We start from the raw sequence: 27,240 nt of genomic DNA on the forward strand, positions 1-27,240 counted from the left end.
TTTATTTGCCAACCTATGATGTTATCACTTAAAACAATATGTCAAGGTTTTGGGTGTGATGCCCATTTGTCCAATGAGTAGGCTATGCTATAAGGACCTTAATGGCCTGAGACGACATTCCTGGTTTATTCAACAAATGTTTTCACAATACTAGAAAGTTCAGTGTTGAGCAATTATAATGAGTTATGCTCTTAGTTTTTGCCAAAACCACTCATGCATTTAATCGGAAAATGACCACTGCATAGTTGGATCCTTTAACAGAACAATTTATTAGAATATAGATTTTCATTTACTGTATGCATTTGGCAGACACGTTTATCCAAAGACATTTACAGTACCTTTAAGCTATAATTTTTTAGCCATATGTGTGTTCCCTGGGATTTAAACCCACAACCTGTTGCTGACACAGTGTATAGGGAATATCTGCAAGAATATAGGTTTTCAAGAGGATCTGGCCATGTTATAATAAACGTAATCACAGTTAGACATGGCTAATGCACCCATATACAACAATTGATGATTTAATTGTATTTAATAGGAAAATAATGATATATAGAGTACACGCTTCAACAAGTAAAGACAGTAATTGGTCTTAATCTGACACACCTGTCTGTTCATAGACCAAAGTTTAACGAGTTTAGGACAACCTGTGCCATTGGTATTTATAATAGATCCGCTCACTTTTTTTGGCTCTTATTCATTAAATAGCTTTAGGATTACTAATGGTTCTCAAAAATCATTATTTCCTTAAAACCTTCTAAGAAAATTGTTCATAATGCTTTAATCACTTTGACCGAAATGACCAAAATGTTTGGTTATGATTTTTTTTTTTACCCTTTAACTCAAAATATTTATAGATCAGTGGGGAGAATGTGCATCTGCTTAAGTATTTTGAATCATTCAACTGAAAGCACATCCACATGTAGGTCAGGATTTCCCAAAACTTAAGAAGCCTCTCAAAACCTCAAGTAGCATGAGCGCTCGAGGAGCATGAGAAAAAAAAGCCATATAAAGGACAGTAACTCAGTTTGATATATTTAGCTCAGTTTAAGTCTGATTTATTTCTCAAACATCAACTAAGATGTGTAAACATTTCTTACAAATGCTGAATTTAAATAAAATGTAATACTTTATTAACATAGTGGTTACACTGTGTAGTAATAAATATTTAATTCTAAATACGAAACACAAATAACACAAAATTGCATACAAAATCCCAAGATAATCACATCATTTAAAAATCTGATCCTAACAGGATTCATTATCTTAACATTTTGTTAGTTTATACACACACAAAAATTGTGAGGCAAACAGAAATGTTGAAAGTCAGTTGTGCTTAGCAGGATCCCAAATAAAAGGCATTCAAATCAGATATATAAACCTGGAAGAAAAGATTCATTTTATTCCGCCTTCAAAAAGCTGCTTTAGGATTACTTAGCTAATATTTATTTGCACCCCTACAAATATAGAAAATAGTGATAAAAAAGTATTTATGACTCAGTGAGAAATAACTAAAGCGTAACAGAAGTGTGTGCGGGGGGGCACCTGTTCAAATGTGAGAAGCGTGTGTAAGAGTTTGGGGTTGCCAAGGTTTCATCTCGTGTTATATCCCTCAGGATGTTGTCTTTTTGTTGAGGCACTCCCTTATTTCGTAAGCTTCAATCAAATGTCTTTGAAAAGTCTTTAAGAAGAAAAGAAACAAACTAGACCATACAGTGTATATGCAACTTAAAAACATTTAATATACAGTACTGTGCAAAAGTCTTAGGCCACCATGCCAGCATTAGATTAGTTGTTTTTGCAATGTTATAGTAATCATATATAATATATATAAGTCTCTTTAATAGAATACATCCAGAAAAAACTGTGTATTATATAGTATTAAAAACTGTATAAAAATGTTAACTGATGTGTCAAGTTTTTAGGGTAAACTCCCCTTCCACCTGAGCAATAGCAGGAAACTGCAGGATCTTTTAAACCTAAATAAAATTAAATCCTAATTTCTAATTTAAAATAAATTTGTCTTTTTACTTCATTCTGCTCAAAAACGCTCAAGATGTGTTTAGTGCCAAGAGAGGTCACACTAAACACAGACGATGCCTAAAGAAGATATTAGTCCTGAAAATTAAATGTTTCATTTCTTTGTGCATATTTCCTGTATTTTCTGTTTGTATCTTAATAAAATAGATTGAAGAATAAATATAGATGGACATTAAAATTTCTAAAAAAACAAGTCTGGTGGTGGTGGCCTAAGACTTTTGCACATTACTGTATGTTTTGAACGTAACAAATGATCTTCTCTGAAATTAATTTAGGCACCTTACACACCCTATAGAGTTACTTAGACAACCTTACAACTCACTGAGAACAATTAGACTGTGAAATCTTTAAGCCTTTTTGTCAGCAAACAAGTAAATAGAGCATTCGTCATCTTCAAAAGAGCTACATGGCGACTCTCCTTAAGACCAAACCAGATCTTCTGGTATTTTTAGTTAAAAAGTGTTTTCCATGATGAGTGTAAACTTCCTGTAGCTGGAACAGCATCATATTCCACCCCCGTACTGGCACGCTTGTCCCGTGGAGTCCCTCTTTTGGTGTTTTTTGTTTAGAACTTTACTGAGGGGAAGCGCGACAGAGCAACGAGAAGAAATTTCCTTCCTGTACAAGATACTGTCCTTTATTGCTTCTTTGATGACCTGAAGTGTGATACAAGATGCAAAACATGAAACTTTAGTTAAACTGTTCTATACAAATGCATAAAAAATAACCAAAGTATCTCAATATTTTTCCTATTTAAACACTTTTCTGTAGTTACATCGTGTACTAAGACCGACGGAAAATTAAAAGTTGCGATTTTCTAGGCAGATATGGCTAGGAACTATACTCTCATTCTGGCATAATAATCAATGACTTTGCTGATGTAACATGGCTGCAGCAAGCGTAATGATATTACGCACTGCCTGAAAATAGCTCCCTTGGTTACTTTCAATGGTAGGGGACTATTTACGGGCATTGCATAATATCACTACGCCTGCTGCAGCCATGTTACATCAGCAAAGTCCTTCATTATTACGCCAGAATGATTGATTTTTGTTTATTTTCAAACCCACCCCCCAAAAAATGAAGGATTGCAGTTTAAAGTGGAGAATTTAAAGAAAATGTAATGTCCAATACACTGTACTGACCTCAATATTGTTAAGCGTGTTGAATTCCATAAGATCATGCAGTTGGGTGAAGGCTTGGTTTGAATATTGGAAGTTGAAAGTGGAGTAGGGCGACTCTGGATCATCAAAAATATCAAAATCTGCTAATTCTCTCTCTTTGTCCGTCTCACGTGGAACTCCTACAAAAAACACCACGATATCCGCAATGTTAAACACTAGAAGTGTTTCTCAGAATAAGGCACAGGTACATAGAAACATACCCATTTTCAGTAAATCAACCAGGTCATGAAAGACATAAACACACAGAGCTCCATACACAAACACTTGTGCAAATCACAGCACAGTGTAAATAGGAAGAGCGATGTACAGGAAAGAGATTTTTAAGAACACACCTGGAGCTTTGAACGTCCTAAAGTCGATATTGACCAGGACAAAATGGATGACAGTAGGGCAGTTCCTTTCTCCTTTGTTGGGTTTGAAGACGTAACACTCTTTTAGACCTTCCCGATCAAACACCTTAGGGTCGATCTTAGGAAACGGTAGATTATTCATTCGTGCCCATTTCTCGGCCAGCAGGAGTTCCTATGAAAGACAGATTATTTACAAAAGTGCACATGCAGGGATAATACGTGTGTAAAGGGGCATCGTGCACATTCACCTTAAATGGAGGACTAGAGTCACTTGGCCGAGCAGAGAAGTCAAAGGAAATGATGAGGTCGATGCCCCTTTGAGGTCTCAAGATCAAGGGAAAAGGGAGGTTAAAGGTCAAGCCACTGTCCACCACATGGATTTTTCTGCTCTTCACGTCTAACGGCTCGTAGATGCGATCAAACTCAAAGGGGTCTAAAAACATAACAAATTCGTGAATGGATGATAAGTAAATGATGTGACACGGAAATAACCACAGGATAGCGTAAACTCTGACCTGTGACAGCGTCAACCTCATCGTCCATATAGCTAAAAGTACTGGTGAATGGGGAAAATGGCACGTCGTTGTTGAGGTTTAAGCCCAGCATAAAGTTGTGAACTTTCCCCGCTCTTCCTTCTCGGGTTTTAAAAAGAACAGAGTCACTGAAGAAAGAGCTCACCATACGCTGCATCCAGCTGGCCTGTTGCTCTTCTTCTGCAAGTGCAATATGAAGTCATTGTTTTTATTGTATTTGCATTGACATTCATCATTTACTCACCCTCATGTCCCAAACCTGTATGTATAGATTGAATTGATTGCCTGTATGTATAATTCTGCTAAAATGCTTACTTTCTGGCTGTATAGTGTAGTTTTTGTAAAATCTTACCTTTACGTGGGTCCTCATCACTGTCTAGACTGTCCTCCCCTAAAATGTGTTCTGGTCTGATGTGTTCTGTAATACAAACATGCAGAAGCAACACTATTACCCAACTGCAAAAGATGTTTGTCTGAGGTGACAATACTAAATTCTGTGAACTTCCTTTTATGTCCATAAAGAGCACTTTAAACAGCAAAAAGAATTGTGTGAGGGTTAAGTTTAGGGGATGGAAAATATCATTACATATAATGAAAAAAACATGGAAGTGAACAAAAAATGTCCTCACCAAGATAAAGAAATATGTGTGTGCACATACAGAATCTATATCCCAATTTACCACAAGTTCATACAATTGTGCATCTGTGTGATAATACTAAAGCAATGGAGAAACCATCTATCTGCAAAATCACTCACACATTAGTGCTTGGACACAACATGAGTGCAATTATACACATTAATAGTGTTGTATAACTTGACTCAAGCTAAATTAGAAACTTTAAAGTAAACTTACCTAGTTCTTCCTCCATGGTGCATCCTTTTGTCACATCATTCATTCCCAGAACTCTATTGAAGAGAATGGAAAAGGCGCTGCCCCACACACCTGTCCAACATATGCATACATACAAACACAACGGATGAGATTCTGTGTTCCATCTACTGAAACAGAATGTTCTAGAACTAAATCTCAGGTCCAGGTCACATTTCACGCACACATCTCTTATCCTATTTCAACAACTACAACCATGAGTATTTGTAGGCCTGTATTTTCCCATTTAAATACGATTTAAATGTTTAAGAATTATTTTTCTTCTTTGATAAAGAAATTTACTGTATGTATAATGTATGTTATGTTAGGGTAATTTACTGTCTGGTATGTTAGGTTATATGGTATGTTACGTTACGGCAACGTATGGTATGTTACGTTATGGCAACATATGGTATGTTACGTTATGGAAACGTATGGTATCTTACGTTATGGAAACATATGGTATGTTACGTTATGGAAAGTATGGTGTGTTACACTATGGAAACGTATGGTGTGTTACGTTATGGAAACGTATGGTGTGTTACGTTATGGAAACGTATGGTGTGTTACGTTATGGAAACGTATGGTGTGTTACGTTATGGAAACGTATGGTGTGTTACGTTATGGAAACGTATGGTGTGTTACGTTATGGAAACGTATGGTGTGTTACGTTATGGTAAGTACGGTATGTTACGTTATGGAAACATATGGTATCTTACGTTATGGAAACGTATGGTATGGTACGTTATGGAAACGTATGGTATGTTACGTTATGGAAACGTATGGTATGTTACGTTATGGAAACGTATGGTATGTTACGTTATGGAAACGTATGGTATGTTATGGAAACGTATGGTATGTTACGTTATGGAAACGTATGGTATGTTAAGTTATGGAAAGTATGGTATGTTCCGTTATGGCAACGTATTGTATGTTACGTTATGGAAACGTATGGTATTTTACGTTATGGAAACGTATGGTATGTTACGTAATGGCAACGTATGGTTTGTTACGTTATGGCAACATTATGGTATGTTACGTTATGGAAACGCATGGTATGTTACGTTATGGAAACGTATGGTATGTAACGTTATGGAAATGTATGGTATGTTACATTATGGTAAGTACGGTATGTTACGTTATGGTAAGTACGGTATGTTACGTTATGGAACCGTATGGTATGTTACATTATGGAAATGTATGGTATGTTACGTTAAGGAAACGTACGGTATGTTACATTATGGTAAGTACGGTATGTTATGTTATGGTAAGTATGGTAAGTTACGTTATGGTAAGTACGGTATGTTAAGTTATGGAAACGTATGGTATGTTACGTTATGGAAACGTACGGTAGGTTACGTTATGCAAAAGTATGGTATGTTATGTTACGGAAACGTATGGTATGTTACGTTATGGAAACGTACGGTATGTTACGTTATGGTAAGTATGGTATGTTACGTTATGGTAAGTACGGTATGTTAAGTTATGGAAACGTATGGTATGTTACGTTATGGAAACATACGTTATGTTACATTATGGAAACGTACGGTATGTTACGTTATGCAAACGTATGGTATGTTATGTTACGGAAACGTATGGTATGTTACGTTATGGAAACGTATTGTATTGCATACAATGTATTTTTGGCTATTGCTACAAATATAACCATGCACTTATGACTTGTTTTGTGGTCCAGGGTCACATATACTCACATACAACTGTAATATACAATAAAATTGTATTTTAAGGACTTTCAGCTCCTAAAACTACAACAAATTTATTACGCGTGTGCACATGCAAAAAAGCTCATTCTGATTCTATAAATAAATTCTATAAATTAAAAAAATATATATTGAAGGAAATTTCTTGACAATTCTTTAGATTCCTTAGGATTTCCGGGAAAGGTGATGCACAATAGAGTCGGTGAAATTTAAAACACTAGTAAACAAATACCTTGACGTAATTTACATCATTGTATTTAGATTTAAAAATAAACAGCAAATCTATAGTGAAACTTTATCCCAGGTTACACCCTGCGAGGAATTTTCCTTTACGCTTAAGGCAACAGGTTATGAGTGTGTCAGTGAATTACAACCCTACTTCAATACAGTAAGCAGTTTATTGTAAACCACTGAACCAACACCCCAAATTAAATGCCATTCAACTCTTAAAGGTGAAGATTATACTGTATACATTTATTGTCTTCTCATGGTTCTCCATTACCAACAATATAACAAATAACCCTCACCCATAAGGAAGTGAAGAGGGTTCTCGTTGTGCTTCTTGACCACATGTCCTCTAAAAAACTTGCTTCCAAACAGGTCAGGTGTCATGAAGGTGCCATATTTAGCCATTCCGATCTCATATGGACTGAACTCCACCCAATCTGTTCATTAAATCACATCAATCAACACAACAGCAGCTTTAATATAAGTGTATCCACAACCAACACAACTCTACCTTGGCAACAAATAAACAGCAATGATTACAATAATGACAGACCTTCAAATTATATTAGAAATTATATATAAACAAAGCATAACTTTACAAACTACATGATAATTACTGTACGTTCAATGAACTTCAATGACGAAACACATATTTTAAATATGTTTAAAAGGTGGGAAATCCACACGCTTCAGATTTCGGTTTCCAGACAACCCTAAAAATAGATGTCAAGTATTGATTACACATGTGACTTTTGACAAAGGTGAAAGTATGAATCGATTACAAACAAAAGCTTTAATGCGTGAAGACCTGCAGAAAATTGAGAACACAGGTTAGGACAGACGACTGAAGGGTGTTGTAGACAAAACGATTAATGACAGTCTGAGATATTATAGAGGAGGGAGTGGCTCCTCCATTAACCAAATGAAAATTTTGATTAAAAATAAAAATGCTTCGAGATGTTTTTCCAGCCATCGTGACTCCCACCAAACCGTCACACATGCATAAGAATTTTAAACATACATACATTACAATATTATAAAATGACAATTTTTAAGTGAATAGGTGAAAGGTCAATAGCGAATCCATCATTTCTTCACTAAAAAAAGCAGTTCATGTGACATGAGATCATTCATTTCACAGTCTGCTTCTCCTTATAGACTACAGAACAATGCATCACCTGACGTCATGTTTACACCAGCTGGTTCACAAATACAATAGACTAACAAGCATGACTGTAATCCCCATATTTAACACACTGACATACAGTCTTTGACACCAAGCGTGCACTTTGAGAACAATGAAAGTCCTCTTTGAACTAAAATAAAAAAATCATATTGGCATGCATGCTTTCACTAATCTGCTGACGTAACCGGGTTCTCCCTTTGCAGTTCAGCAGGTCAGACTACTATAAAGGCATATCCCTTAGTTTTTATTTACATAATGAATTTACACAGGTTATTTCTTTCATTGGATTTTAGTTCATAAAACATGGAATCTTTTAAAATAATCTTCTTATTAATTAATCTTTGCATATTTCAAAGGTTAATACGTTACTTGACTGAACGAGTTAAATTATGTATATACAAAAAGACTCTTTTTAATAAACAGGTTTGGCTAGGTCCCTAAATTCCCTTGATTTACATTACATCACATTACACTTTTATGCGTTCGGCAGACGCTTTTATCTAAAGCAACTAACAGTGCACATTCAAGGTGTACCTTTTATCAGTATGTATTTGTGTTCCCTAAGAATCGAACGCACAATTCATTGCGTTACTTACTTCTTATGCAACAAAATACAAATATTGTGTTTTTTAAGATTTGTGGCAATGAATTGGCAAACACAGTTTACTGTTAGATCACAACAATGTGTTTCTAGACGTTCACCAGCTCTCTATTAATATCTATGGTTTTGCAAAAGGGAAAGTGTATGGGTGTGGTGTTTGGGTGTCTAACTTTTGGCCATATTGTGTATGAATGTTATTGTAGTCATTGACATTCTGACGCAAATGTTATGTAGAAGTTTACTATACTATTGAGGAGGACACCCCTTAGATTTCCATTGTTTACCAAAACAGACAGATTTTTTTCTATCCCCCACACCTAACCTTTACATTGATTGTTAGCTCTGTTGGTAGTGCATTGCGTTAGCAACACAAATATTGTGGGTTTGATTGCCAGAGAACACACATAGGTATAGGTGCATATTGTAAGTCACTTTGGATAAAAGTGGATAAATGATCTTGTTGCACAAGTTTGCCTGCCCATTCAGTCTTAGTAATTAAATGATTAGTCCATTTTTAGTCCAAAATCCAGATAATTTACTCACCGCCATGTCATCCAAAATGTTGATGTCTTTCTTTGTTCAGTCGAGAAGAAATTATGTTTTTCGAGGAAAAGATTCCAGGATTTGTCTTATTATAATGGACTTTAATGGACCCCAACACTTAACAGTTTTATTGCAGTTTCAAATCTCAGTTTCAAAGGACTCAAAACTGACTCTAAACGATCCCAAACGAGGCATGAGGGTCTTATCTAGCGAAACGATTGTCGTTTTTGGCAAGAAAAATAAAAAATATGCACTTTTAAACCACAATTTCATTTAAATTGCATTAAAACTGTTAAGTGTTGGGGTCCATTAAAGTCCATTAAAATGAGAAAAATCCTGGAATGTTTTCCCCAAAAAAACATAACAAAGAAAGACATTAACATTTTGGATGACATGGTGGTGAGTAAATTATCTGGATTTTTTTTTTTTTTAAAGAAAATTGACTAATCCTTTAATAGTAAATAAACTTGGCTTTCTGTACTTTTGGGAGCTTGAACCCGAGGCTCGAGCCCCATGTTCAACACCCAAACAAAACTCCACAGAGGAAGACAAAAGCAATGAAGGTGGAGATGGGGAGGAGGAGGGATGCCATAAGAATTGACACAGGAAAGGCACTGAGACTGCCGCTTGCTCTTAATGATGATTGACAGGACTGAATGTTTAGGTTCCCCCCAAACCTACGTTTAGAACTTCATTTTTAAAATATTTTTGTTTGGGACATGACAAAGTTATGACACTTTAAAAAATGTGTCCCTCAAAGCCAGGTACAGTAGTAAGACCTGCATAGTAAATGCAGATCTTTGGTAAATGCCCAAATTTATTTCACATACAAAAGACATAAATATAAATACGCACCTGCAAACTTAAGCTCAGACACATCTGGTTTAACATGCAGGCATGTGAACAAGGGCAGAGGAGCCTGGCCTTCATTGATCTTCTCCTGAAAATCACTCAACTTCTTTTCCATCCTCTGTGGAGATGAACATTGGAATTTCAACAGGTTAAAATAAGATTATTTAGTTTATTTCTAAATACTTAATAGCAAGAGAACGCATACTGAAAAAAATTATATCTTAAAGAGTAACTAAACCTTAAACCAACTTTTTTTAGTTAATGATCTGTAAGAATGATGCTTTATTAGTGCTGTTCATTGATTTTAGTACGTTTAGTACGTTGTCAATACTACAATATATGGTGTAAAAACGACTGAGTGCTGCCCTCTTGAGGTTGAACGGTGGCTACTGCAGTTGAATTTTCCTATTGGATGTTGGGTCCAAGAAATAACTCGTGACGTAAGCAGGTTCAAGCTCACCACGCCCTTGTTACCATCTCACCACACACTTGGTACAAGCTTAGTTCGTCCCCTCTATCTCCGTTGGGATCTGCCCACTTTTCTTGCATTTTTCAAATGTTGCAGTGGGTGGAGTCAGGCTCTGACCAGGGGTTTAGTTACGCTTTAAAGAGATATTACACTTTTTTGAAAATATGCTCATTTTCCAGCTCTCCTAGAGTTAAACACTAGATTTTTACCGCTTTGTAATACATTCAGCTGATTTCTGGGTCTGGCGCTAGCACTTTTAGCATAACTTAGCATAATCCATTAAATCTGATTAGCCCATTAGCATCGCGCTAAAGAAATATCCAAACTCTTCGGTTATTTGTGAGCGCGGTGCTAATGGTCTAATCAGATTCAATGGATTGTGCTAAGCTATGCTAAAAGTGCTAACGCCAGACCCAGAGATCAGCTGAATGGATTCCAAAATGGTAAAAATCAAATGTTTAACTCTAGGAGAGCTGGAAAATGAGCCTTTTTTTTTAAGTGGCATGTCCCTTTAAATGCTAAAAATAAATCTAAAATACCCACAGCAGGAATAAGCGTCTCTCCGATCAACATCCCGAAGATATCTGTGAAGGTAACAGGCTGTCCTGTGGACTTCTTGCTCCACAAAGCATGTACGTAGTTAGTGATGTGTTGGGGAAGAAGCAGTTTGAGAGGATTACTGTTGACACGATTCATCAGCTCACTGTTGATCTGCTCCGGCCCTTTGGTGGGGAATTCTGGGTGGGAGTACAGTGTGGACATGTACCTGTGAGACAAACAACAAATGCAGGGTTGGTTGGATGGTTTTGATGAATACAAAGCCCTGGTAAAGGGTCAAGTCTCATACCAAGTGGATCCAGAAAGTCCAGCAACATAGGTGACACAGTCCAGAACTCCAGAATCGTACAAAGCCTTCATAACCCCTGAGAATCCAACCATCGCCCTGAAACCTCCTCCAGACCCAAGTACAGCTATAACTGGAACCTGTAGAAGAAACAGATATTCTCAATAAAACCGAATACTAGATTCCTAAACATTATAATAGTTTACCTTTATGCAAGATGCTTTTATTCAAAGTGCCCCACAGTACATTCAATTTATACTGTACATTTTATCAGTATGTGTTTTCTCTGGAAACAAACCTATGACGTTTTGCACTTCAAACACAATGCTCTACCAAAGGAGCTACAGGAACACTTTGTAAAAGGAAAACAGTTTACCATTTGTTCAGAACAATGATTTACTGTACAATAAGTGCATTGCTCAAATAACAGGAAAATAACTGAAAAATTAAAGGGGCCATGTCACAAGAATTTTTTTTAATTTTTTCAGTGTCCCCAGAGCACATATGTGACGTTAAGCTCAAAAATATAAAATAATTTATTATAGCATGTTAAAATTGCCACTTTGTAGGTGTGTGCAAAAATGTGCCGTTTTGGGTGTGTCCTTTAAAATGCAAATGAGCAGATGAAGTGCGAACACTGATCACAATGATGGTGGTTTGTTGAAATGGAAACTCAGTTGTGCTATGAATTATTTTCTCTCTCTTTCTTTCTCTCAGCACTAAATGGCAGTGCCGTGGTTGGATAGTGCAGATTAAGGGGTGGTATTATTATAATAAGAGCTCCTTATGACATCATAAGGAGAGCCAAATTTCAACAACCTATTTTTTCATGTGCTTGCAGAGAATAGTTTACCAAAACAAAGTTACTGGGTTGATCTTTTTCACATTTTCTAGGTTGATAGAAGCACTGGGGACCCAATCATAACACTTAAACATGGAAAAAGTCAGATTTTAATGCCAATGCCCCTTTAAAGTCTTTAAATTATTTAACAAGTTTTATACAATTTAAAGCACAAGACATACACAAAAACAGCTCGGCCTGTGTAATTTCCTAAGTTTTGCTATTTGAGACATCCAGCGCAATGTTTTTCTTTTCAATTTTGCTTCCAGTAAAACACACAAGGCCTGTGCTGTGCATTCTCACAGGTCTCAGCTAACATTTCCTCCTCACAGTTGGATTTCTTCTATTTCTAATATTGACGAGGGGCCAAGACTGAACCAGCAAAGGCAGAAGAAACACACTACACACAAAGTATGTGTTCATTTTTTTACAAATTTTTTGTGTTATGCTTTTAACACATTATGTGTCATTTTGTGTTAAAATAAAACACAAGTTGGGTTAAAAGTAACAGAAATTGTGTTGTTCCAATAATAACACAGAGATGTGTGGATTTTGGGACAATGCATTTAGTGTGTTGTCCCTGAACGAACAATGATTGGTTGTTTTTAACACATACGTTCTTAGAGTATATATAAATAATAAAAATAGTGGGTTTCTGTAACTCACATGGAAACTAAACTTTAAACATTCCCTATTATTAAAGTGCTCAGTAAAAAAATGTAATCTGTAAATGTTTTGATATTCAGTCATGCATGGGTCATCATTACATGTGTGATGTGGTCATTTCGATGATATTTTATAATAATCTAATTGTAAATGTTTATCAGTAAAAAAAAAACACTCCAAAAACACACCAATCTTGAAGTGTCAAACATTTGCGATAGAGCTGCACAATATATTGTTTCAGCATCGACAACGCAATGCCTGCATGTGCAATAGTCACATCGCAGAACATACAGAGAATTTATTTTTCCCAAAAGAAACATTATTTGGACCCCTTTGCCAGTGGTACACCATATACAAAGGTTTCAGATGGCAGAAGGAAATCACAGATGAGAAATCAGTGAGCTAAAGACCCTTTTACTGTTTGGCCACAATGATGACGTGAAAGCGTATGCACACGCAGTTAGGCAACGGAAGTATTGCAAGAATCAGCAGTGAAACAACACAGACAGAGAAAGTTATTTTAAAAAGTTGACTTTATCAACTTTTTCAACACAGCTACAGATCCATGTACTATAGTGGAGTGGATAGAAGACGTTAGCAGATGGCCAAAAATAAAGTTGCCAGATACATATATACGTATATTAGTATATTATATTAGTGCAACCAAACGCAACAACCAAACATTTTGATGCTGGGAAACCGTTTTAATAACCTTTATAAATTGCTAATACTTTAGAACAAATGGGGAATAACACCACTTCTGTTGCCTTAATACGCGCGCGCAGGCTATTTGATCACGTGAGCTGTAAAAGGATCTATACAAAAAATGCATATAGCAGAAGTGAATTCCTCTTAAACAGAGCTTTTAGAAGTCATCTAGTGAAGTCATTCAGTACTTCTCACATTGTACAATTTACATAGCAGAAAAACAAAACATTGCAATGTTAGTTCCCCCCAATATTGTGCTAGGCTAATTTGCAACGTGTAATTTCACATACAGTATGTGAAATCCGGGCTAATATGCAAGCTAAATTTCAAGTCAATATTAAATATATCAATGTTATTTTTAACAAAATATATTTTACATTATGTATGATGATTTTATGTAGAAAAAAGTAAATCACAAAAAACTTTATCTGTTTTTTTCAGACATGCGATGGATGGGTGGTACCTCATGGGCAGAAGAAGGGAGGATGGAAGGTTTCTCCATGTGTAGCAGTTTCTTGATACTCAGCATGACTCTGTCACACCGTTGTTGTCTGTACAGTTTTTCTTTATGGCACAGATCCAGACTAAATCGAAGGTCCATTGCTGAGCTAACAATTGAGGAAACATAGACAAGACGCTTATAAAACACATTACATTCTTAGTTGCGCAATAAGGTTTCAGAAAATGGGAAGAGGTTTCAGTGAACCGACACAAATTTATGCAACAAGCTCTCTGTAGCTTTAAAACAAAAAGTGTTTTATCCATGAAATTTGGGTGATTCTCATGAAATCCAGATTTAGAAGGTGTCCAGCACCAGAATTTTTAAAAGCCCTTGAAGCCAATTTTTTTTTGCACATATAAGATTAAGGCCTGAACTTACTATAACCATTATTTTTAGAGGATTTAAAAAATATTTCCTATAGAGTTATTTACATTTTTTAGATTGTCATTATAAAAAATGAATTACCGCAACATGATATTACATTAAATATATGCATTTACAATGTTACATGTACATGTTTCGGTAATGAGAACTAAAAAGTTGTCTAGGTACTATGAAAAACAAAATTTCAACTTTTATCTGGAGAGAACAAATAAAAACTGCTTACCTGGTAGCCATCTTGAGTGTCACAGTCAATTATGTCCCTTCCAACATTTTTTTTTTTTTTAAATGTTAGTTCTTGAGGGCTTAAACAATGATTGAAAATTTTTGCGGATGATGATACAATTGGTCTTGAACACATTTATATTCCTTATTATTGTCTCTACATTTACCAATAATCACCAAATACCACATGTTTCTTTACTGTAAATGTTTATAGTATAACATGCACTGAAGCTATTTTTATTTTTTTTTTTTTTTAATTATAAATATTTCCATGTCAAAGAACCCAAATCGAGTCATGGACACGTTGCGGTAATGAAAATTTTGCCCTTAAATGTGGAAAAAACAATAAAACTGGTTTGTATGATGTCATCTCAAATCATGTACATGAAGAGATGTTTGTAACTGTATGCTTCTTATTTTAATAGCATTTACTTTTTTATCAAAATGTTTCATGACACCTCACAAGTCTAATTTCCCGAGAATCACCCATTCGAGTTTTCCAAAGACATCTTATTCCCACGGTTTCAAATTGCTTTTGTTTGCTACGTCACACACACATAACCAATCACATCCTTACATTTGAACTCACGTGCAGTGTGTAGTCTAACCTGTTAACATCAGTGCTAAAACAATGAATGCTGCCAACACGTAGTTCACGTAGGCTATGTATTGTGAAACCAGACTTGGCAGTTATGTGTCTGATACTACAGAAGTAAGCATTCAATTTACACGTACAAAAGGATGGAGGCGTAGACTAATTTGCATATTCACAGATGAGTTTTAACTGTGATAAAATGATCAATGAGTTTAGGAGTGTGAAAATACCACAAATATCAATTAAGAACAGGTTCAGGCAATAGAAGAATAATAGTTAACTATAATACGTACCACTCCTCCAAAGAAAGCTGACAGTACACATTTGTCATCTATAAAAAAACAATAGTGAACAGTGAATATAATGCAAATCATGCACACTGAGTTTAAAAATCAAGGAAGAATCAAACTAACTTACTTTTCCTATAAGGAATGATACCACTTCTGTTTGTCCAACTTTGAGTTTAGAGATGGCATATGAGGCTATACCCAATGTTTCATCCACAACATAGTTGGCATCCATTAATGTCAGCTGGAAACAAAACAGCAACCATACCATTGACTGTAGGTATGCTTTTAATGACTGGCACATTTCAAAAGTGAGATCACCAGGAGCAGAGGGCCATGTCTTATAAACAGAAATGTGAATATACAACCAGGAAGTTCTCTCATTTTGTTCAACGTTAAAACAGTAGTTTATTATAGGCCTACACAGAGAAATGTAAGTAAGCTTTTTATAGTAGTGTGCTAGACTATAAAATACTATATAAAACTTTGGCCAAAATAACAGGAAGTGATACTGTAAAGCTCGTTGGTAGCGTGTTGCATTAAGACTGCAAAAGGTTATGGATTCGAAACCAGGCAACATGCATACTGATAAAAATGTATACCTTATAAAGTCACCTTAGATTAAAGAGTCTGCCAAATGCATAAATGTATATAGGAAACATGTTTACTAATAGCATTACTTTTGCAATTCTGTTTGTGTTGGCCTTTCTATGTGGACTTTTTGTTTACCTCCAGCACATTTTCTTGGTTGGGGTCCAGGATGAATTCAAAGGTCTCATTCCACTCTGGATTGATGTCATTGTCGATATGTTTTGTTTTCTTCCTGCTCTCAGGAGAAGTGGGGATGAAGAGCTCCACATATGGATCTGGAGTGTCCACTGAAAGCATGTTTAGTTTGTGATTTAGTTATGCTTTATTCTGTAAGATGCCGAAATTAAACCTCTGATGACATTGTAGCCATGAATGATACTGTATATAGTATAATGTTGTGTGTCTGGTGAAGCTATAAGTATAACAATATAAAAAGTATGACACAAACTTACACAGGTCTCCGAAAGGTCCTTTTGTTACATTTTCAGCTCTCAACACCTTCACTTTGAATTTGTGTGACATTTGCTGTTCAACCTGAGAAATAAACAGAAACATCATCATTTTAGCTACACAAATAAATATGTAGGAATTTTGAATCAACTAACTGTTATAAATAACATATATATTCGTCCCGTTAAAGGGACACTACGTTTTTTAGAGTTAAACATTAGATTTTTACCATTTTGGAATTCATTTAGCTGATCTCCAGGTCTGGTGGTACCACTTTTAGCATATTACCACAATCCATTAAATCTGATTAGACCATTAGCATCACCCTAAAAAATAAGCAAAGAGTTTGGATATTTTCCCTATTTAAAACTTGACTCTTCTGTAGTTACATCGTGTGCTAAAACCGAAGGAAAATTCAAAGTTTCGATTTTCTAGGCAGATATGGCTAGGAACTAGTATACTCTCATTCTGGCGTAATAATCAAGGATTTTGATGGTGTAACATGAATGCAGCAGGGGTAGTGATATTACACAGTGTCTGAAAATATAGTCCCTTTGGTAACCTTTAATAGCAGCGAACTATTTTCGAGCACTAAGTAATATCATGTTACAGCAGCAAAGTCCTTGATTATTACGCCAGAATGAGAGTATAGTTCCTAGCCATATCGGCCTAGAAAATCGCAACTTTTAATTTTCCGTTGGCCTTAGTACACGATGTAACTACAGAAGAGTCAAGTTATAAATAAGCTATTTAGTTTTTTTTAGCTAAGGATGCTAATGGTCTAATCAGATTTAATGGATTATGCTAAGCTATGCTAAAAGTGGTACCGCCAAACCCGGAGATTGGCTGAATGGATTCCCAAAAGGTAAAAATCTAATGTTTAACTCTAAGGGAGCTGGAAAAATAGTATATTTTCAAAAAAAGTGGAGTGTCCCTTTAACATTAGCATGTCTGCCTAACAGAAGCCTTACATATCTGTTTGCTTTATGTATATATATATATATACCTAGCAGCATATACAGTCATTTGTCTTTTTCTGTTTATATACAGTAAAGCTGCTTACAGTATATGAAATAGAGGCCATGCTGGCCAAATTAGTTCTGTACTATATAAGAACTAGCCTATGTACATTAAAATTAAGTTTTTATTCAAAAAGCTATAGTGCATGTACAAAGAATAGAAACGCAGTTGCTTTACACTAATTGCATTGTATTGCATTGATTACATCTACACTGTTCTCTTTTTTTTTACTTTCCAGAAAGTCCAAGAAAAAAATAAGTTTTCTGCAACCTTTATCTGGTGAGAAACGACCTCATGCTTTGGCTTAACACCTTAACCACTTTCCAGTGCTTCTAGTTTTTACAATTATTCCTAGAAGTAAATCTAAGAGTTTAATTTTACTTACAAAAATCTTACGATGATCTGTGAGTGACATGGTGGCTTAACTGCTTATCCCAAGAACCCTTCAAAGAACTTTGCTCAGAGAGAAGTCCTCGGGTGGTCCTCCTGGACATTCAAATACACTAAAAAGCAAAAAGTACTGTATTATAACTCTGCTGACATTGTATATAGACAAAATTTTGGTTTTATTTCTGAATTTCTTTGAGATCAAGTTGTTTGATAAACATTATTGTCAATGTATAAGACAGCCGTTTGTAAAGAACAAAAACAGCTTTTCCTGCTTCATTAACAAGAGCATTGCTCTTTGAAATAAACAGGGCATAGGATGTCCACTGAATTCACCCCAAAGAAAGTGCATGTACTTACTTTATATACTTATAAAACAAAAGGTTAAAAATAGTTTAACTGTTTAAATTAAATCAGCAAAATGGCAAATAAAAATGGACCTAACCTTCAGTACAGTATAGCCTATGTTACCCTATACTGAGAACCAAATGAATACATAAAGCATGAATACATTCAGTATGTCTGTGTTGTGTATATAAATCAGCGGTAGGAACAGGCTTTACTTGCAAAAAATTGTAATGGAAAGTGGAAGTATGTAGTCAGAAAACCAAAAACTTAGAGTCTCACTTCCATGGACTGAACAGAAAGAAATTCCAGCTCAGCACTTTCCAAAAACTTCTTTTTGTCTCTATGTACTTCAGTTCATACACTCAGGCACTACATACTTTCATGCACTATAAAATATAAAGATTTATGTCAATAATTACCCCTTCATAGTTAACGTTTTAAAACCACGTTCATAATAAACATTACATTTTTTAATGATTGTTTTTTTATTTAAAAAACGCCATTATAGTCGTAAAAAGTAGTAAAAAGACCTTACATTAAAAACTGTTTAAAAGATACAAAATATTTACATCGACTATATGCATGCTTATGTTACGACAGACACTTCGGCTATAAGGTCATGTTTTACAAAAAAGAAAAGTTCCAAATATCCCAATTTTTCGTTGCTCAATTCTGATTAAATTGAACTGCGTCATCCGGGGTTTTAGACGCGCATAAGTTTGAGAAACATTCAGGCTGCACGTTCACTGCGCGAGGATTTGATGTCGTCACGTAAACACGAAAGCAGGTAACATTTTAACCGCGACACTTACAGTCATTTAAACTATAACACACACAAGACGTTACCAAGTAAGTTATATAACACTATAATGTAGCCTACAATAAATAATAAAGACGACAAATATCTTTAGACTTTAGACAACATACTGGTAGGGTCTAATTTACTTGTTACTGATTTAAAACAATAATTGAAAAAAAACAAACAAACGGGAAATAATTTTGCCCTGCACGTCGCGATCCTATCGCCTATATCCGCAGATAAGCTGACTTTTCAACTAGCTTTAATTTGCACCGCTATACATGATATTATATTCACTGTAACAGCTTACCTGCCATAAACCATTTACAGTCTGTGTAACCAACTCTGCAGTATATAGATCCTGCTCTGAAATTCATACCAAGTCAGAAATCCGGTAAAAATATAAATAGTTGTATTTCCTCTATGCAGAGAGCTCTCCTCGCTCGGACCATCATAGTAAGAGAAAGTGGGAGGAGGTGCTAAAACAGCTTCCTATAAATGAGTAAATGTGTTGTAAAATTAAATTAAATGTTATTCGGGCGTACTGTAAATTACCCTTAAAAATGCATCGGAAGTTTTTTTTTTGGAAATTATCAAGACATTCAACCATTTGTTATCTAAAAACAGTCACTGGTAATTTTGTGTGATGCGAAGCTGATGATATCTAACGGACCTACTGTGCGATTGTGTCATTTCATAACTGTCCACAAGGGGGCGCAGCATTACCTCTAACAAGTTTGATCCCAGAGGAAAATACACAATTGATGTGTGATTGTAAAAAAGTTGAGCGGGTATTCATCTATCCCTTATGTCCCTTTCTTTGTAAACATATTTAATTCAATTCGGCCTAATTTTTGTAACAGTTTTTTTTTTGTTTCAGTAAACCTATAAATACTTCAGATACATGTATACTATTTTGTATTTCCAGCTGTACATGACTAAATCATTGACTTTTCTGGAATAAGGTGAAGATGTCACGGTCAATTTCACATGTATTTTGTGTATTTTCGAAATACAAAATACTGTATTTGTATTCAAATACAATTTTCACGCATTATTTTGTATTTGTAATTTATTTCCGTATATTTCTGCCCATCTCTGTAATAATTCTAAACTGCCTATCACCCCGAAATACGCTGGAGGGGTGTAGGGTTAGTTTTTGGCATCCGGTAGTCAGTAGGTAAGCCTACTATATACCAACAAATCATTATATCATTGTTTGTATTCCTGTGCGCATCACCATGAGTCACGCGCATGCAAGTGTGCGTTGCGTCACTTACCTCTACAGTACATATAACTGCACCTCTCTGCCCAGAGAGTTAATTCATACACTGATTTCACGCGCGGAGGAAACACAAGGCAAACCACTGGAATGAGAAGCATCGTGTCGTTAATTCTTCTTATGCACATGGGGTTCATGGTTTGCCAAGGAGGTAAGAACAAACTTTTTATGTCTGAAATAGTCTAGAATATTTTAGTTTAAATCAGAATAAATTATTTACTAATTCAAATTACATAATATATAAATATAGTTATATATAATGTTAAATAAAAAATTATTTAAAAGTTATTTAAAACAATATTTATTTATTTTGTGATGCAGCCAACCCCTGCTGCTCAGAGCCATGTCAGAATCGAGGTGTCTGTACGGCGCTTGGTTCAGACTCTTATGAATGTGATTGTACGCGCACTGGATATTACGGCCAGAACTGCACGACACGTAAGTGTACATCGCATACTTATACACCTCTTAATGTATGTGATCCATGTGTCCATCTAACTTTTACATTGGGGTTGTTTTTACAGCTGAGTTTCTCACAAGGGTGAAAGTGTCATTGAAGCCTTCTCCCAACACTGTGCATTACATTCTGACGCATTTCAAAAGCTTGTGGAGTATTATCAACAGCGTGACGTTTCTGCGTAACGCCATAATGCGTTATGTACTCACGTGTAAGTTTAACCCTTCATTTTTGTCGAAAATGAAACTAATTACCATTTGAAATACCATTGAAAAACTGTAACTTTTTATTAAAGAAGTTTCCCTCTCTCTCTCCTTTATCAGCACGCTCCCATCTGATTGACAGCCCACCTATATACAACTCTGACTACGGCTACAAAAGCTGGGAAGCTTATTCCAATCTCTCTTACTACACTCGCACATTGCCTCCTGTTCATCATGATTGCCCAACACCGATGGGAGTCGTAGGTAAGTCATTTTCTCCACAGACCTGTTTTCTCACATTTCTTGCATTTACCTAGTTGCGTCATTACATCACAGTTAGACGTAGTGGAAGCTGAGGACACGACATACGTCTGCGTGCCTTGGGTGTGTGGAGCATACGAAAAGCTTGAAATAATAAAAATGTGCTTACGACTTCAATCCTGAAATATTTATGGTTATTATAATTAAAACTGATGAGGTCAATGAAATTGTTGCTGTATGGATCAGTTTCTGATTTATCCTTATTCTTGTCAGGTTGATTAGATCATATTAAGTCATTTTTTTTTTAGAAGGGTAAGCCATGTAGAAATGCCTATAAGCAACTATACTGACTTGCACCATTTTTTGGGTGTAAGCTATCAGATGTATATAAAATGTAAATGTTGGATGTCCTTTTCTAATTATTTAATTTTTCTTGGTAGGTAAAAAAGTTCTGCCAAATGTTACGGTGTTGGCTGAGAAACTTCTAGTGAGAAGAAAGTTCATCCCGGACCCTCAACGCACAAGTCTTATGTTTGCTTTCTTCGCTCAACATTTCACACACCAGTTCTTCAAAACCGACCAAAAGAAAGGTCCAGCTTTCACAACAGCTAAGAATCATGGGGTAACTAGCTTACAAATAAAAAAATTTATTCACATTTATAATTTTTTCATTTTTTATGGCACAAAGCACCTAAAGAACTAAAACACTTTTGTTTGATGTCTTCAGGTTGACTTGGCTCACATATATGGACAGGATCTTGATCGTCAACACAAGCTGAGACTTTTCAAAGACGGCAAGCTGAGATATCAGGTAAGCAATGTCTCCACCCAAGAATTGCCTAAAATAAAAACTTTTTTGGGTTCACACGCCTTCATCCCGCAGTATGCATTACATTTTTTTGGCTGTTTTTATGCTTTTAATTGCTTTTAAATTCTTTTCTTCATTCATTTGGCAGGGCAGCATGCTTGTTAAAACAGATTTGTTAAAAAATGTTCAGGTTACTTATTAAAAGTTGTTGTTTCACCCAGATTCTGGATGGTGAGGTGTATCCTCCAACAGTCAGTGAGGTTGGAGTGGCCATGCATTACCCTCCACATGTACCCGAGTCACGTCGCTTCGCTGTGGGTCATGAGGCTTTTGGATTGGTTCCTGGACTCCTGATGTACGCCACCATCTGGCTGCGTGAACACAACCGTGTGTGTGATGTCATGAAACAGGAACATCCAGACTGGGACGATGAGAGGCTTTTTCAGACCTCCCGGCTCATCCTGATTGGTAAGTGTCCTGTAGAAAGCAAATTAAAGAGTTTTGTTCAAGATTTTTAGACTTCAAAGTGTACATTCTTAATTCTCACTATTATTCTCCTTTCTGTCGTTACAGGCGAGACCATTAAAATTGTAATCGAAGATTACGTCCAGCATCTTAGTGGCTACCATTTAAAGCTCAAGTTTGATCCTGAACTTCTCTTCAATGAGCAATTCCAGTACCAAAACAGGATCGCTGCTGAATTCAACACCCTTTACCATTGGCACCCTCTTATGCCAGATCAGTTTCATGTCCAAGATGAAGTCTACAATTACAATCAGTTTCTCTTTAACACGTCTATGCTGACTGACTATGGCGTCAACAGCTTGGTTGAGTCCTTCACTAAACAGATAGCTGGACGGGTAAGCCATGATAGGGTTTTATGTATTTTGCAATGAGAATAAAAAGTTTAGTCTAACTTGGGTTTTTTTAATGAGTCTGTGACCTGAGGTGAGGGTTTGGCGAATCTTAAACGTTTCTTTTTTACTACAGGTTGCTGGGGGGCGTAATGTATCACCAGCTGTTTTAAGGGTGGCCATAAAATCAATTGAAGACAGCAGGAAAATGCGCTATCAGTCGATCAACGCCTACAGGAAGCGATTCAACATGAAGCCATATAAATCCTTTGAGGAAATGACAGGTAAGAGATTATATTTATTTATATAAAGACAGGCTATGATATGAATTCAAACTGCTCGATTTTCGAATTAGAAAGATGAATTCCTCTTTGCTAGCTTAATTCAAATTAATTTCTGGATGCCCGAACAGAAAGACACTTTATGAGCATGTTCTAGTAATGCTAAACATATACACTCTTCAGGAAACATTTTCATTTTATCGTAGATGTTTATAAACAGTTTACATTTACGCAGTTGGCAGACACTTTTATCCAAAGCCACTTACATTCACACATTCAAGGTAAAGTTTTATCAGGATGTGTGTTCCCTGGGAATTGAACCCATGACCTTTGCGCTGCAGCACAATGCTTTATCAAATGAGCAACAGGAACAAAAAAAAACAAAAAATGCAGATCAAAAGATTATCTGTAACCAGTGGATTTGAAGGAAATGAACCAAGATGCAAACAACAGTTTTAGTTCCTACATGCACATTTTATCTCTGTAAGAAGCATACACACAAAACTCTAGCCAATTTATAGCCAGCTTTAATAAGTTTAGCAGAAACTCTGCTTAAGCGTTCTAGTCCAAAATTAACAATACTGTAAAATTAGCAGTATATTAGAGGACAAGTTTAGTTGACTGAGCCTTTTTTATGTTGTAGGAGAAAAGGAGATGGCCGCAGAACTGGAGGAGATGTATGGAGATGTAGATGCAGTGGAGCTGTACGCTGGTCTACTGATTGAAAAGCCCAGGCCTAATTCCATCTTTGGAGAGACCATGGTGGAGATGGGCGCCCCCTACTCCCTCAAAGGACTTATGGGAAACCCCATCTGCTCCCCAGAATACTGGAAACCCAGCACCTTTGGTGGAAAAGTGGGCTTTGATATCATCAACACAGCCTCTCTGCAGAAGCTGGTTTGTAATAATGTCAACGGGCCGTGTCCTATGGCCTCATTCTCCGTACCTGATGTAAAAGATTCAGTACCTGCTACTATAAATGTGAGTTCGTCTCACTCGGATCAAAAAGTCAACCCAACAGTTTTACTTAAAGAACGGACGTCTGAGCTCTGATAAATGTCTGCTAACAAAGAACATTATTTATTATTTATTTATTTATAGGATATTTATTTGTATTTATTCCACTGCGAGATCTGCCTTTAAATTTGTATTTGTATTTTTTATGAAAAGTTTTGTACAAATGTTATATTTTGTCTTGAACTATTTATTAAATATATATGCTGTATGTATTGTAAAAAGAATGTTTACAGTAGACCATGAGATATTAGCGATGAATGTTCCAGTGTCATATTTTTTGTTGATTGTACTTGAATCAGGTGACTTTAGTTGTTTAAAGTGTTTTTGTTTTTGTTTGTATTTATTATTTGTTGTTTTGTTTTCTCAAAATCCATTTCAAAATATGTAAACAACACTGGTCCAGAAGCACTTCCTGTTTCAGTTTTTTAAAACTAGATAAATGTTGGGATAAAATACAACCAACAGAACATATAGAACTGAATCAAAACGTTAAACAAAAATCTTAAAGATAATGTTATATGTGAAATAAAAAGAAACAGTCACAAACTGAAACAGGAATTGTTTCTGGACCAGTGTTGTTTACATCTTTTGAAATGGTCTATAGATCATAAGAGAATAAAAACAAATTGCCATACTGACAAAATATGTTTTTTATACTGACAAAATATTACCATTTTACACAGCTAAAAATGTCATTCCTTTTAAACTTGAATTTTTGACTTTATAAATTAGTGAATTGCAATAAAAAAAAAAAACTCTAACCTTATGTTTTATTTGCTTTTTTGGGAATTATTTCACAGCCTATTTTTGCACCACTGCAACTTTATGCATTAGGATAAATTGTATTATTATATCCTTAAAATGTTTTGATCAATATGAAACATTAAATTGTTCGTTAAATTATTTAATTCAATAAATTATAAAAGACCTTTTGATTAATGTCTGAAATTAGTTTAAAAAATATATAAAATTTGTGCCAGTATTAAAGGTGCAGTGTGTAAATTTTAGCGGCATCTAGTGGTGAGGTTGCGAATTGCAACCAATGGCTCAGTACACTGCTCACCCCTCGCTTTTGAAACGCATAGAGAAGCTAGGGTAGGCGCCACCAGACAAACATGTCATCTTCGGAGACAACTTAGTAAAAAAAGTTTGTCTGTTAAGGGCTTCTGTAGAAACATGGTGGCACAAAATGGCGACTTCCATGTAAGGGGACCCTCGGTAGATAAAAACGTCTTATTCTAAGGTAATAAAAACATAACGGTTCATAATAAAAGGTCATTTTACACCCCTGATAATACAGTTTTGTATATTATTTTGAATTTCTTTCAAGAGATCCTTCTAAAAATTACACACTGCACCTTTAATGTATTTCAATAATTTGGACCAAAAAATGAGTAAAAAGCACAGCCATTTATATCCCATAATTGATGAACTGTCTACTGGTTAAAAGCTTCCCATGATGTTTGATAAAATGCCAAGAATATATTTTTAGACAAAGAGTGACTGATTTGAAATTTAACAGAGTATTCATTCATTTATTTTAAATAAGTCCCATAGTTACTATAGTTAAAGTTAACCCATTTGTGTCATAGTTTTGATGAGTATACTATTAGTCTAAATATGTATAAAAATTAGTATGGCACCCTAAACTTTAAAAATGTGGTGTATAAAATATTTTAAACAGCTAATTCTTTATGACGATTGATAATGTCATGTCTATCGAAAATGCAAACATTGAAATGAAAAAATGTGGAAACAAAATTTAGAAATGACAAACAAAATACAGCAGAAACATCTTCAGTGAATCAGAATTCAAAGTGATTCATGATTTGTAAGCTAATACCAGAAATAACAATTCACATATGTAAATGCAGCTGGAACTCTGTCAATGAACATCAAGTAACACTGACAGAGTTACATTACAAATGCATAATCATAAAACTCACAAAAAATATATTTTCCCACAAAAATCCTAATATGTCTGATCTCTCAATTGCTTATTATTGGGTAAAAACATAAGTAAATAAATGCACCCTGAAGTTTTATATAATACAACTTTTCAAAGACATTTAACATGAAAGGTGGTGGTCAGGTCTAATAGGAAAACTGCATCACTGACCACTCATCAAAGAGATACGTGGTTTTGATCACGGCCATGAGTAAAGTTTTTGATAAAAGCCCTCTAATTTGGGCCTGTAATTGAGCAAGTAATTAAGAGACTTTGCCTTGATGCCTCCGGTCGGTCATCAATGTGTTGCTACAATTTTCCAAAGCTGTATGAGGTCCAACTCCCTTTTGTAAGAGGATGTAAGGACAGTCTCTCATTCTCTGTGACAAATTAGCGTAAAATGATTATAGCGGGGCAAAGAGAAAGAGTGGCAAATGTTTCCACTGCCTCATCACAGATTGATGGGCTTCTGGGAAGGACCACACTGACATGAACCTCAAGAGAAGATACGTGCAATTTCACAGGCAATGAAAATGAGAGGCAGTTGATCTCTCAGTCCATGGTACAGTGTGAGAACTTGGCAGAATGAAATAGATTCAGAAAGAGAAAAATACTGTCCAACACTCAAAGTTATAAGGAAAGCTCATCTTTTTCTCAGAATGAAACCCACTTAAATCTGTCATGAGTCACAACATATTTATTTTACAATTTCTAACTAACAAGCTTAAAAATACTAATGATTTAGTAATGCACCTAAAAATGAAGTCTTCCAGAATGTATGTGCATTTGGATTATATGGAAAACATTAAACCTGTCATAATTTGCCCTTACTGTATATGACTGCATCTATCGTATGAGGTAATGGTTTCAAAGTCACTTTCAGTCAGGTCCTAGCTAGTATGACAAAGA

The 27,240-nt window shown here is 35.5% G+C and overlaps 2 protein-coding genes across 2 annotated transcripts; one reads left to right on the top strand and one right to left on the bottom strand.

Moving 5' to 3' along the window:
- Nucleotides 1–1,027: 1,027 nt before the first annotated feature.
- On the bottom strand, nt 1,028–19,746 carry pla2g4ab (phospholipase A2, group IVAb (cytosolic, calcium-dependent)). The gene is made up of 18 exons (XM_065256021.2): nt 19,531–19,746; nt 18,072–18,189; nt 16,669–16,750; nt 16,355–16,503; nt 15,756–15,869; nt 15,632–15,669; nt 14,099–14,243; nt 11,424–11,560; nt 11,120–11,342; nt 10,111–10,225; nt 7,225–7,362; nt 4,962–5,051; nt 4,460–4,525; nt 4,090–4,287; nt 3,823–4,007; nt 3,557–3,746; nt 3,186–3,343; nt 1,028–2,696 (listed from the first exon to the last, which is right to left on the bottom strand). Exons 2-18 carry the CDS (start codon nt 18,099–18,101, stop codon nt 2,544–2,546), a joined length of 2,211 nt encoding a protein of 736 aa, XP_065112093.2. The 5' UTR covers nt 18,102–18,189; nt 19,531–19,746; the 3' UTR covers nt 1,028–2,543.
- Nucleotides 19,747–20,493: 747 nt separating this feature from the next.
- Nucleotides 20,494–25,120, top strand: ptgs2b (prostaglandin-endoperoxide synthase 2b). Its single transcript, XM_065256022.2, has 10 exons — nt 20,494–20,653; nt 20,824–20,940; nt 21,027–21,170; nt 21,283–21,426; nt 21,864–22,045; nt 22,151–22,234; nt 22,453–22,699; nt 22,805–23,091; nt 23,222–23,369; nt 24,010–25,120. Exons 1-10 carry the CDS (start codon nt 20,593–20,595, stop codon nt 24,417–24,419), a joined length of 1,824 nt encoding a protein of 607 aa, XP_065112094.2. The 5' UTR covers nt 20,494–20,592; the 3' UTR covers nt 24,420–25,120.
- The last annotated feature ends 2,120 nt before the right edge of the window (nt 25,121–27,240 follow it).

Source organism: Paramisgurnus dabryanus, chromosome 12 (assembly GCF_030506205.2).
Source record: "Paramisgurnus dabryanus chromosome 12, PD_genome_1.1, whole genome shotgun sequence".
Lineage (NCBI taxonomy): Eukaryota > Metazoa > Chordata > Actinopteri > Cypriniformes > Cobitidae > Paramisgurnus > Paramisgurnus dabryanus.